This window comes from Sceloporus occidentalis, unplaced genomic scaffold (assembly GCF_023333645.1).
Source record: "Sceloporus occidentalis isolate IW3139 unplaced genomic scaffold, rSceOcc1.0.p SCAF_38, whole genome shotgun sequence".
Lineage (NCBI taxonomy): Eukaryota > Metazoa > Chordata > Lepidosauria > Squamata > Phrynosomatidae > Sceloporus > Sceloporus occidentalis.
In genome coordinates this window covers 558,357-572,276 of record NW_028317018.1, presented here as the reverse complement: position 1 = coordinate 572,276, position 13,920 = coordinate 558,357, and the positions used below count along the sequence as shown (strand labels likewise).

Sequence of the window (13,920 nt, the reverse complement as noted above, 5' to 3'; positions counted from 1 at the left end):
TAATTTATTGTACTCAAGTCTACCCACTTTGAACCTTAAGCACAATTTCTGTGAACATTGCCAAAATGACAGCTTGTTGAAGTTGGTCTGACCCCAACAAACATAACATCTTCTAATTAACTGGCAGCCATCCCTGAAAATGTTTGAGAGGGACACTGATGCTGATGGTATATTATTTTGTTTTTACAGATTGATAGCCAATCTGAGCATAACATTAATAATGTCCGATTCAACTAATTGCATATAAATGTACTCATAGAATAATCTATAAGATGTCATACCTTAAAAACTTGTCCAAAAAACATCATATACCACATGATACGTACCAAATGATATTTGGAAATTTGTTTTATAAAACTGATAAAAAAATGGACTGGATGCAATATATATTTGTATATTTTTTATTGTCTGCTATGAGAGGGTCACAATGTGATCATTCAATAGCTGTCCAGGACACGTCTCAGGGACCCAACTTTGCCATTTTGGGCCCCCCACTCAGTGAATCTCCTGTACTCTCCTTGTTTCAAGAAATATTGCCTTCCTCTGTAGTTTGGAAGCTCATAGAAGATCCAAGAACCCTCCTGGATATTAGAGGAGTTGACGTCATGATAATTGAATTGCTCAAACAGAGTTGGGCAGTCTTCAGTTAACTCCAACATCTCGCCTCTGAAATCTTCTCTCTCATACAAACGGATCTTGTGGGTACCTCTGTACTATGATATCAAAAAAGAATAGAATATGATATTAATATTTTTCTAAACTATGTGTGCTTTATTATAATATGTAAAATCTATGAAGTTAACTGTATTTATTGTCTATTTCTCAGCATATTACGAGATTTTCTCGTACCATCATCCTAAGAAATATCTTAGATGTGTATAACTCTAAGGAAATTTCTAAGGCATTATCGTTGAAGTCTTAGACATTTTGCTACAAATAAATTATTAAGCTTAACGGAAAGGGAGCACAAATAAAACTTGGTAAAGCTGTCAAACATGTAACGCATAAACTGATTGCATAATTTGAGAAAAACATTTAATATTCTAATACAAAGGCAGTATTTCCAGGGGTTACCTGCTCTCACATGTGTTCAACATGTTTTCAATGAAGAAAGGACTTCTGAGGTTTCAGAAGCTTATTTTACTCTATGTCTTACTCTAGAAATATCGGTTGACAACTTGTAAAATATTACAAACTTAAGTAGACCATTGAGACCTGCCAACTGTCACTGTGTTTGGGGGCGCTTATGATATGAAATTAGCTTTGTGTATGAGATAACATCACCTAATATTTTTCCTGTTCTACTCTTATTTCATGATTTATAAGCAACCCGTCAAATAATGTAGGGACACAAAATAAGCGAATTGAATAAATAGACTGCTAATGGATAGTATTTAATTTAAGTCTTTGATTTTTTATTCACTTACTGATGAGATCAGTCTGCATGATCTGATAGAATCATTGAATCCCAACCATTGCTGAAAATCAGGGTATTCTCCTTTTCTGAGGAAATACTGGTGTCCAGTGTAGTTCGGGCGTTCATAGAGCATCCAGTTACCATTTTCAACGCGGATGGAGTTGCAGCGGCTGAAGAACGAGTGCAGGTCAGAACAGTCAGAGCTGCACTCATAGGAGCGGCCCTGGAAGTTCTTGTCTTCGTAAAAAATGATCTACAGTACAAAACAAGATAAAGCAATTATCTGCAAACGAACACTGGTCTCCACCAAACTGTGACTTACTGTCCTGATTTTATGGACTTTAAGAAATTTTTAAACATATTTCTTTTTTTACAGAAGAGAATCTCAAACGTTATCATGAATTTAAAAAAAAGTAACATTAGTTAGGAATAATTAAGGAGACTTAGCAATATTGAAAAACCCAATTTAAATGGTATGAATAAATTCAATTTAAAATATTATTTGTGAACTATACATGTTTCTAAAAAAATGACCTCCTTTTAAGACATTCATGACAATTCTAGTTACTAGAACGGAATATATAAACTGCAGTTAACCATATAATCTTGTTGCGTAAAATGACTTGTTAAAATATATGCATTGTGAGCATTTGCTATTATGCTGTTTTTATATCTAACATTTTAAAGTATATTAATACTTTTTACGAAATTAGTTTGTGGAAATCCCACCAAGAAGTGTTTGTCAATACTGCGTAAAATTAATGAATGTAATTTGGTTGTTGGTGTGCAGTCCTCTTACCTTTCCCATTTTGTCTGCCCTGGATGGAATACCTCAGCTTTGACTCGAACACCAATGCTATTTATACATCTCCATCGTGCTGTATCTGTACTACTGAAACAAAAGACGCATTTCTGTTTGTCTGTTGAAATTAATCCAGTATTGTTTGTTATATGGTGGTTGCCAATAGCATTGTACTTTATCACTGTAGATGCCTTTTGTAGGGATGGGGATTTTAATTGAAGCGACCAATGAAATCTCCAGTGCACAGATTGTCAGCATATGCTTTATTTCAATTAAAACAATGTATTGAGAGTGAAATAAAGAATGTTCTAGGGTTAGATACAACAGAACAAGTTCAATTACTTTATCTATTAACAACACACTATTGATTCATAGATATGTTCAATGTACAAGTTGTTAAAAGAATTATGTGAGGCTTGTAGTATAATCTTTACAACGTACCAGTTAAAGAAGCTCTAGTTTCTATTAAAATCATCGCATTAGCCTACGTTTAGCCATAGTTTCCACAGGGAATGTCTACTGAAAATGGAAGATCTGATGGTCCAACCTGTCAGTAGCAAGATTCTAACTATAAGGTATCAGGTCACTTTAATCTGGGTTGTTGGGTGTTGTTGACCCTTTGACCTGTCTTTTGAAACGAGGTGTTTATAGTTCCACAGGCATTTCATTAATGTGATGGCCATGCTAATGATCTGTGCACAAGACAGTATGTACATAAAAAGGCAATGATGCCATCTTACCGCTACCACCGCCCAGCTGTTTCTACAAGAAACTAAGGGGGCAGCAGAACTAGACTCGCTGTTTCCACAGAAATCTTCTGGTGTTGTGACCACTGCAAGGGATTCTGGATAGGACAGCATTTAAACACAGCCAGAGGTGCAAAAGCAAGATCACTGCTCATGGACAGCTATTTAGTCCTTAATGAGACTCACCAACCTGAAATTGGATACTGGATTATTGCCTAAGGCTTAGAGCAATACCTGAAGGATACACAGAATAAGTTGTGGTGGGGTAAAGGTGATGGAAAATTAGGTCATAGATGCAACATGGAGGTGATAAAAACCTCAAATACAACATGCCCATTGTGTTGGGTCTGGAAGAGACATGATTCCGACAGAGAACAAACAACTTTTTAATTATTTGCTGACCATGCTTCCTTTCCAGTTCACATGCAAGGGGTAGGAATTTGCCTCTGTGAAAGATGAAGATCCATTGTACACACTTTCTTGTTATGCTTCCTTCATGCCTCTCTTCCGCTCAGTACAAGCAAAAATATTCTTCTAGTATGATGTCCTAGATGAAGGAAGAACACTCACAGATGTCTTGAGTTAACTCCTACACATCCATGGACCCGGAGATACATAAAAAACTGGTAATTGAGGACCAAGGATCTATTCCTTTTGCACAAAATGACAGCTTGGTCTCCCCTGTGACAGTTACCTTCAGCTAAAGAAGTTTAATAGCTGACATCGCCGGTGAATATCCTTGATGCAGCAGGGCAAGCAGGGTCTGTAGAGACCCCAATCATGTCTCCTGCCTAAGTATATTACTGATTTAATCTCGTAGGATTCCCTTGATTCAAATACCTCTGCTGAATAGGAGAACCCTATAGGGGAACCCCCTGCTAGTTGAAATCCCTGGGGTCATAAATGACCCCAAAGTGGACCTCTGTACATTGTGTACTGCTCTCTGATAGATACTTGTAAAAAAAAAAGTAAAAAAAACATAAACATTTAAAAAAATTTATAAAAAATGTAAACAATTTCTAACCCTATCATACATTTTAAAAATAATATGCTGGATTGACCACTATTTATATATTGTATATATGGACTAATTTAATTGGGAGGTAATAAGATAATTTCCCGAACATAATATTTTTTCTGCAGTTTCCCATTTTCTGCCCATTTTCTCAGCAACAAAAACAAAAATGTGCAAAACATATGTGAAGACTGAAACAAAAAAATTAAGTTACCGCCAGTTTTGGAAGACATTGCTGATAATATATCTATATAAAAAATGTCAAAGTGGTTAGTGATTTGCAAACTGGAATATTCAACCAAAATAGATGAATATACCAAACAATGATTTTATTATGGGTATTTTTCCCATTGGCTCTAGCTGTGTACAATTTATATATACATATATGTAGAATGGTAGAATGTATTTCTTTTAATTTTTTGACATTTATTTTAATTTCATTCTTACAAAATAATGTCTTTCAATAGTGAAATCATAAACATTGCATCAGTCTCGTAGAGTAAAAAATATCCTGGTCCTGGAGTTAATCTTATTGTCAAATTTCATATTATCAATTTTTAATTTGTTAATTTTCAGTTCTCTTACTAATAACACTGTGGAATCTGCAGGTATTATATTATTAGGCAAAATTGAATGTGAATTTAATGTAATTCACTTGAATTGGGGTGTCCAACGTGGAACTTTTGAGGCGCGACCAGCCTGAGACCATGCGGACAGATATATACCGGTACGTCCTACATTAAAATGTAGCGGGCATTTTTCTATTTGCCAGGGCTCAGTGGCAGAAGGTGCCTTGGACCAACCCCAAGACTCCCCTGCTGCTCCATTGCTCTGTGAGAGCGATTGTGCAGCGTTAATCCCTTCAATGGTTAATGCTCTGCATTTTAAGGTTCCATGCTCTGCTCTCATGTACTAGCATTGAAAGAGAAAAACAATGTCTTCAGTAGCAATGATCTGGAAGCAGCAGTGTTACTAGAAACCACTGGGTCCTGATATGTAAATTCACCCTGGGCCAACCAACTTCAACAACTAGTCTGTGCCTTCTTTGCCCCTTGCCCATCTCCTTCCAACATAAAACATATGTAAAACACAAATTACACACTTACTCATACTCACTAACACACACTCCATCTCATCCCATTTACACATCCATGCTCACACACAAAAGTACATATCCATGGTCTCACACACACACAAGTACACATCCATGCGTAACTCTCTCTCTGTCTCCTTCTCTCTTTCTGCTCTTTACCCTGTGTTGTAACCCAGGGAACATCCATCCATTACCTAACAGTTCTGCAGGAGCTTGTATAGGTGATTTGGAAAGGTTGTTGCAATAAGCATTTGCAGTGGCAGTGAAGTCCTATATAAGTCATTGCGTTAAACTGTATTGATCCAGGATAAGCAGAGTCTTTAATTAAAGTTGATACATATAAACATATACTCTTCAGGATTCATATGAGTATTGGCCATAATGATGTTGATGTGCAAAACCAATTTTTTTACCCCAAATCTGTGTAACCTCAATGAATGACTTAACTAGTTCAATTTGGTAACTTGTAACAATATACACTATATTGTATAGTGAATATTAATGTTCATATGTTTTAATAATAATGAGTATGCTTTACTACTTTTGGTAAATTGCCCCTTAATGTTCTTGAAGGATGGTAATGCTGGAATGTTTTTTAATAAAAATTGATGTCAATAAATTAAGCATTTTGTCCAGTAAACTAGTAGATCCTATCCTATACAATGTGTGCCAGTGTTCCTCTCATTACTATAAAAAGCCTTCACTTTGATCTCTCCTTTCTCCCTCCTTTTCAGCATCCATTATGTGTGCCCGCAAGTAAGTCGCAAGTAAATCCAATTATTAGCAAGAATTTTGTAATGTGTTTTAGTCTTGAATTTCATGTCTATTTTATTATATAAATGTTTGGTTTCTTTGAATGCAAATTGCAAGATTCACCACAGTAATGTTTATCAATAATTTTATTAACATGGGAAATCTTTAACTTGGAAACTTTAATAAGGTTCCAAAACACGGCGGAAGGAGCCAACTTTAGCGCTCTGAGTACCCCAGTCAGTGAATCTCCTGTATTCACCAGGTTTCAAAAGGTATTGCTTCCCCCTGTAGTTGGGAAGCTCATAGAAGATCCAGTGACCCTCAAGCACACTGCAAGAATGGATATCATGGGAGCAGAAACGATCGTAGACATTTGGGCAATCTTCCATAAACTCCATCATTTCTCCTTTGTAGTCATCTCTTTCGTAAACTCTTATTTTATGAACACCAGATCCAAGATGCTGTAAAGGCAAGAAAGGAATTATAATCACATCCCATTCCATCAAGGCTTACACAATTTGAAATCAGTCAATAAATGTAATATAAATAGTCTCACTGTCTTTTAATAACCATAACACTTTTTTCTCTAAATCTAAGGTGAATTACTAGCCCTATATACCAACACAATGGGGTTTACTTATGAAAAATAATTCTGGTACAAAAGTTGAAAAGTGGTCTTATTACTGTTAGTCATAAGATCTCTTTCCAAACTGTGCACCAGAATATAACACCAATGAGTTATGTTCACAAACTTTATTCCTATTGGGTCCACTTGTAATACAATTGTATTAGCAGGCAATACCTGCTGAGTTAATCTAAATACATTATTTTTTGAATTGCATCTTTAGATTATCTATGTAAAGATATTTATGTTCTTTGTATATTTATGCTAGAACAGATAGAACATCTTCTTTATTAAAATTTGTATGCCTAAAATGAAGGATTAATGCACATTTATATCTAAGTGCAACATAAAAATAAGACAGATGAAATTATACCTCGACTGCCACCATACTTTGCATATAATAGACGGTCATGTATGAAATGGTTTCATACATAATATACTCTATCCAGGGTTTGCTGAATGGTACTAATGTTAACAATCCTAGTATTTGCTTACATACTGTACATAAAAAAACCCTTTCTATTTGTTGCTTATAAAAATGATAAATACAAAAATTATAACAGAGAAAAATATGTAAAAAAGCACAAAAGCACACAAGCTATATATTTTTTTGCATAAATTAATTTGTGCATCGTGACATTTTTATGTCATGAAGTTTAATCTGGTTAATGCGATTTTGACTTGTCTGATTTAAAAAAAAATAAAAAATAGCACTTAACACTAATTATATTAAACATAGTATACTAAATGCATTATAGTGCTCAATAAAATGCCACTGGTTTGTGTGAAAATAGAACTAATATTTTTATTACCCACTGCTAAATAAAAATTGATTTTACTTACATCCAAGATCAGCCTGCATGATCTGATGGAATCATTGAGCCCCTGCCATTGCTGATAATCTGGGTATTCCCCCCTTTTTAGGAAGTACTGGTTCCCCATGTAATTGGGGCGCTCATAGAGCATCCAGCATCCATTCTCTACCCGGACAGAGTTACAAGCATTGAAGTGAGGCTGAAGGTCTGGGTTGTCATTACTGCACTCATAGGATCGACCCTGGAAGTTTCTGTCCTCGTAGAAAATGATCTAAAAGTGGAAGACATTATAGGGTAAAGATAAGAAGTATTAATGTTGCGTCTTCTAGGTGCACCTGCACAAAAACTTTGGTAGAGAACTGTGTATTGAAAAGTGCCCTTTTAGAATTGTTATATTTATTAGTTTTTACAAATATTTTTGTTAATCAAATAGGAACTGGAATTTGACATCGATATAGCACACTGATACATTAGTGCTATCGGGTAGCTCCATTCAAAATGTACAGAAAATTCCAATATTTTGCATAATGTAACACACACAGCTATACAATGCCGAACACAAAACCATATCTACCAAATAACTGCATAGCGCTACCTAAAGATAGTAATGCTACAATAAACAAATTATAACAGGTGTGTTGTTCATTACAACTATGTGGTCCCATAGAAAACACAAAAAATGTCATGGTTCCCCAGAGTATAAAAATCAGCACAAGGTTAAGGCAGCGCCTTCTATATAAATAATATAAATGTGCGTTACGTGAATGCATTAATGTCTATGGTTCTAGTCATCTTTTACCCTTATAGGTGCTCACCTTCCCCATTCTTGCAGATGAAGCTGAAAGTAGCTCCTCAGATCGGCGGCTAGAAAGGAAGCCTTTTTATGGGTGACTCCTATGCTGTATCTGCAGATAAAAATAACAAAAGAAGAGGCTGTGTCTATTTAGCAAGAAGGATTACTTTATTCTTTTCTCTTTTAACGAGACTGTCAGTTTCAGTAAATGTTTAGTCAACTTGACATTGTATCCGCATTAGTACGATTTTCGACTGTCACATTAGTTGCTGGCTGAATCAAAAACATTTCCTGTTTTGGAAGTTTGACAAGAATTCTTATCAGTTTGTATTTTAACCAAATGGTAACTGGTTGCTAGCTGCCATCTCGGTCATTTAAAATACTCTTAGCAGAAGTAATAATAAGTCAAACAGCACTTTAATGCCAACAAAAACCATTTATGGGAATGGACTAAAACTGATATAAAACTATATATATATATACTGTATATCAATATGTTTTACACTATAATATTGTTTTACTTAAGTGAGAACATTGTGATTGGAGTGAACTAGCCTTCCAGTCGAAGTGTTAGAGGCTAATACAGCCTTGTTGGTTGGTTACTTGAAACAACAGCCAGCACGTTGAAAGAAAAAGAATGAAGGAGGGACAGCACTTCCTTCCTGTGAAATAAAAAAAGTGAAAGAAATGCTTGCAAAGAAGAATTCTCAAGGAGTAAAGCAGATCCATGTCTATATTCAAAGAATCAAGAAAACAAATGGATATACTTCCTAATTTACATGGATGACAACTTGTTTTGAACAAGAAGGGGTTCACTACCATATAGTTCACAAATTGAAACAGAACTTTGAAATTAAAGAACTTGGGAACATCCCTCACTATATACGAACTTAAGTAGAGAGGCAAGAGGATGGAAGCTTCTTAACCAAAGTCAAAAAATTACAGAAATAATAGAGCAGTTTCACATTCAACTTATGGAACTAGATTGTAAGAAAAACAATGGAACACAAAACTTGTTATCCAACATTGATAATTACCACAGGGCAATTGGAAAATTGCTATACTTTGCCACTGTGGCAAGACCGGACATTGCGGCAGCAGTGGAAATACTCTGTAGAAAAGTTGCAACACCCTATCAATGTGACTGGAATGCGGTAAAAAGCGTGATACAGTACCTAAAAGTAACAATCCAGATGAAGCTGTCACTGCCAGCAATGTCAAACCCAAAATTAATTGGATATGTAGATTCCAATTGGGCTTGAGACACCACTGACCGCAAATCTACAAGTGGTTACATCTTGCAGCATGGAGAAGGAACTATAAGCTGGTCTAGTCAAGTGACTGTTGCACTCTCTTCAACTGAAGCGGAATAGGTAGCAGCAGCACATGAATGGGGGGGCTCAGGGAGGAACTAGGTTTTTTTCTGAAGTAATTTTATTTCTTCTTTGGCTGGTTTTCTCCATTGATTGGCTTCCGTTTTTGGCATTTGTTTATGTCTTCCCAGGATGTTGAAACCTGTGTCCCCTGTGTCTTGGCAATGTATGCCAGCCGCCTGCAGGATGGTATCCCTTTCGTCACCCGAGTGTATTTTCTGGTTGTTTAGTGGGTTCTATTGGTTTGTCCATTGTAAGTTCCCCTTCTTGCTTCGAGTCTTGCACAGCTTCACTTTGGTCAGGTTCATTTGTTGATTTGGTGGGCAAATTGTCTTCACAGCTTTCGATGATCATTGTTTCTGATGCTTCGCTTTCATCAAAATAAACACTGCGGCTTATTGTGACCTTTTTGGTCTTTGGGTAAAGGATTCTATAGTATATCCCTTACTTTGCTCATTATAGCCCACTGGAATGCCCATTATGGCTTTGTTCTTAAACGGAACATTTCTCACTTGGGACATTTTCTTTACAGCCAAACACTCCGATATGCCCTATACTAGGTTTTGATCCACTCCACGTTTCGTATTGGGGTATTTTCAACAGTTTCTGATGGTAGTCTGTTCTGTTGGTATATTGCAGTCATTATTGCTTTCCCTCAGTATTTAGGTAAATTGGCATCTAAAAGCATGCATCTGGCCATTTCTATAAGAGTGAGATTTTTCCTTTATGCTATGCCGTTTTGCTCATATGGTACGGTTGTTTGATGTACTATACCTTGTTTCTTTAGGTGTGATTCCACGCGTGGCCTTTGCATACAACATGTGCATTTCACTGCAAAGCGAAATTATCATCCTTTATGGCTTCTGAAGACTTTTTCACTGAAATCAATTTCTGTGTCTCATCACTTGTCATGTGACTTGTTGCCCCCTGGGTCAATGCCAACCATGTGATGTACTATTCTGGATCACTTTAAAGGTGCCACTTCATGATATACCTGTAGTTTGCTTTGTGAATGCTTTAGCTCATTCTCTTGTGGACGGCTCTTGCCTTCGCTGCTAAACTTTCCACATTGAACAATTCTTGGTCAGGTGGTTTCTTTGCTTTGTTTTGTGCCTTTGTGCACCTTTAGAGCTACCACTCATCTTTAATTCTATTCAACATGCAAATTTTCCTTTCTTCTGTTGTATTCATTGATTAATTTTCCCTTACCGTATTATAGTGTTAGTTCCGGCACCGGCACTAGTTTCTAGAGCATTTATAATGACACCATAAGACTCTGGAAGGCTACATAGTCATAAAGCTACTAAGTGATTGTCTTTCATTTCTTCACCTATTGCACGTAGCTGTTCCACAATTTCTAGTGTAGCATTCACATGTTCATGCATTTTCGGGCCTTCTCCTAGCCTCATCTTATACAGGTCATGCAGCAAATATAGTTTACTGTTTAAGTTTGAATGCTCATGCAGTTTTTGTAATGCAGTCCACATACGTTTTGCTGTGTTTTTTATATGAATTAGTTGATCATCCGCCACTAACAGGCTTATAACTGCTTTTGCTTGCCTGTTTTTTCTGTCCCATTATTCTGTGGAAAAGAGTAAAAGAATGTGAAAACCAGTCTCTGCCCGTATATAGAGTGAATCAATAAATAAAAAAGCGGGGATACTACCCTTCTTGAACCAGCTACACAGCTGCAACCCTGTAACACACTCTCCAGGAGTTGAAACTTCACAAAACACAATCCAACCAGGTGCGCTCGTGTCAACCGATAATGAAAAAATAAAAATAAATACAAAAACCGTGACATTTAGAGCACATCAGTTACGTAAAACAATAGCATTTTTTTAAAAAAAGTTTAGTGATACCACCCATGCATGGGTTTGTTTTGTTGTTTTGTGCTTCAACAAATTTTTTATTTTTAATTTGAACATGTAGTCAGCCTGCACCTATGTCCTATTTGGGACATCTTTGAACCCAGTCAATTCATTTTACACACATGATAGACACCCCATGGGTATTTCACTTACTAGTATTTTAAATCTTTCCATGACAGGATTTTTGGGAAAATATGCCGCTAATTTTAGCACTTGCCCATAAAAATAAACTTTTTTATTTTTTACATTTAACATATTTTTTCTTTGTATCTTTTGTTGTAACTAGATGGTTCCCCTGATGGTGACAGAAGTATTACAACATTTTTATTTATTTTTTAACTATTTCAATTTTTTCCCAAAAATGTTTATTGCATTAATCGCCTCCTAATCACTTTTAAATCAGCTGTTTACCACCAGGCATGTCATGGTCATGGTTGATAACTGACCTTTGCTATGTGACATACCTGGCATGACATTGGTTGTTAAGGGGTTAAATTAAAGGAATAGTCCCATGTGAAAAATATTAATAATTACTGTATTGTATATAGTAATGTAGTTTAGCAATTAAAGAAAAATATATACCGTATTTGCCCGAATATAGGCTGCAATTTTTCCCCACTTTAAGTCTTTAAAGTGGGGGTGCGGCCTATATTTGGGGTTTAGCGCAGGGATACGCAATTTGTATCACCCGACGCCCGGGATATGTAGTTCCGGGTGCGGTCAGGTGTTTTTTTAATTTCGCTGCAGAGGACCTAGATCCTACTCTTCGGCAGCAGCTAGATTTCTGAGCGATACGCGTAGAGAACCTTTGCTGCCGGCACTTCCGCCAGGGCTTCTATAACGGAGCACCGGTGTGACATAGCCTTCTGGTGCTCCACCATAGAAGCCCCAGCAGAAGTGGCAGCAGTGGAGGTTGTCTAAGCGCATTACGCAGCCACCGGCCTGGGGGTACATTGGTAAGTCTGAGGGGGTTGGCATATCTATGGAGCAGAGTGGCATACCCGGGGAGGCAGAGTGGCATACCCAAGGGGGGCAGAGTGACATTTTTAGGGGGGCAGAGTGGCATTTTTAGGGGGGCAGAGTGGCATTTCTAGGGGGCATAAAGCATATCTGGGGGGGCAGAGTGACAAATCAGGGGAGCATGTCAGGGGAGCAGAGGGAAATATCTATAAGTAAGGTGCATTATGAATTAAGGGGGGACCTTAAAATGGCTATTGGTTTTCCAAAATTCTGTTTGTATATAATATATGCTGACTAACTGCATAAGAGATACCAAAAATTTTAAAATACACGTATTCCTGTTCATTAGATAAAATACTGCTTTACCATTAATGTGTATTTTTTCTTCAAAAATAAATTTTTCTTTAAAATAGCACCAAACTTTTAGTGTGCGGCCTATAATCGGGTGCGGCCTATATTCGAGCCAATAAGCTATTTCATTTGGCCCCAATGAGCCTCTTTTATCTACATACCTGGAGGCTGCAATTGTAGCTAGTCATGATACTTTGGGTGACTTTCCCTACTCAGACACCACACTGAGGTAACTGTTTGTGCAATGCTGAAGAAGTCCTTTTTATACAATGAAACCCTTTCCTCCTTAGGACTTCATTAGTACGAGTATCAAGCTGACTGATTAGGAGTTATTCTATTGTCAGATAACACAACTATAATACTAGTATTAAGCTATTTGAAAATATAATATTAGATACAAACTAAAGGTTCCTCGGAAAATATCTATTTTTGAAAGAAAAAAAAAACTATTTGAATGAGATACCAGTAATAAAAGTGGTGGAGTTCCCCTTAAAGTGTTGTTATTCGCCTGTTTACTTAATTTAGACTTATAAATAGTAGTTGTAGTAGAAGTAGTAGTTACAGTTGTCACTGTAAATATTAACAAAATGCCTTTTCCCCCCACATTTGGTTTGTAATGGTTTAGAGCAACAGAAAATTCATTATTGACTCTTCCAGAATTTAATTCAGGACAAAAGCTGCATCTGAAAGGATTTAACAAAATAAAAACACAGACTGGACAAATGATTTCAGCAGGCACATGATGGTGTACCAGAAGCCAGCATTAGAGGAAACAATAGATGTTAATGTCAGAGATTTATATTGAGTACAACAGACTGATTTGACACAAACAGTAAATTTGCAATCCCAATATTGGTATAAGATATTTTAACAAATAATAAATAATGTTAGCATGAATAACATAAATTTGTTCCACATTTATCTGTATCATTAAAGAATCCTTAAAGGGACAGTTTATTGAGTTATGCTTTTCATAACTCATTGGCTGGTTGGTAGTAGGAAAGCGATCCGATTAACTAAACATTCCCATTGAAATATAACGTTTACAGAGCTAGCCATATCTTTATTGTATGCCAGGAGATGTATTTGGCCGACCAGCTGGGGGGTTTGGGCATTTGGGAACGTGGCGAGTGCACATGGGGGATTCTGCAGAATCTCAGTGTATTTGCCGTGGAAACTCTAATAGCTGTCCTCATCCTATGTATTTGTTTTTTTAAACAGTTGTTGTGCATCAACAAAGGTATGCAACCTGCGCCAGTTGGTACCGGCCCACTGAGCATTTGCTTGGTTTGCCAGATGGGCCTGT

General features: G+C 36.6%; 2 protein-coding genes across 4 annotated transcripts; both read right to left on the bottom strand.

Moving 5' to 3' along the window:
- Window positions 1-437: 437 nt before the first annotated feature.
- On the bottom strand, window positions 438-2,225 carry LOC149290577 (gamma-crystallin 2-like). 2 transcript variants are annotated; one of them, XM_089488518.1, is made up of 3 exons: window positions 2,217-2,225; window positions 1,424-1,670; window positions 438-706 (listed from the first exon to the last, which is right to left on the bottom strand). In XM_089488518.1, the coding sequence occupies exons 1-3, from the start codon at window positions 2,223-2,225 to the stop codon at window positions 438-440; spliced, it is 525 nt and encodes a 174-aa protein (XP_089344644.1). The 2 variants fall into 2 exon arrangements, with proteins under 2 accessions (XP_089344644.1, XP_089344642.1); XM_089488516.1 differs by having other exon boundaries at window positions 438-713; window positions 1,428-1,670.
- Window positions 2,226-6,005: 3,780 nt separating this feature from the next.
- Window positions 6,006-9,889, bottom strand: LOC149290576 (gamma-crystallin M1-1). Of its 2 annotated transcripts, none has more exons than XM_089488525.1 (3): window positions 9,881-9,889; window positions 7,295-7,537; window positions 6,006-6,287 (listed from the first exon to the last, which is right to left on the bottom strand). In XM_089488525.1, the coding sequence occupies exons 1-3, from the start codon at window positions 9,887-9,889 to the stop codon at window positions 6,006-6,008; spliced, it is 534 nt and encodes a 177-aa protein (XP_089344651.1). The 2 variants fall into 2 exon arrangements, with proteins under 2 accessions (XP_089344651.1, XP_089344650.1); XM_089488524.1 differs by lacking the exon at window positions 9,881-9,889 and adding an exon at window positions 8,082-8,090.
- Between the last annotated feature and the right edge of the window lie 4,031 nt (window positions 9,890-13,920).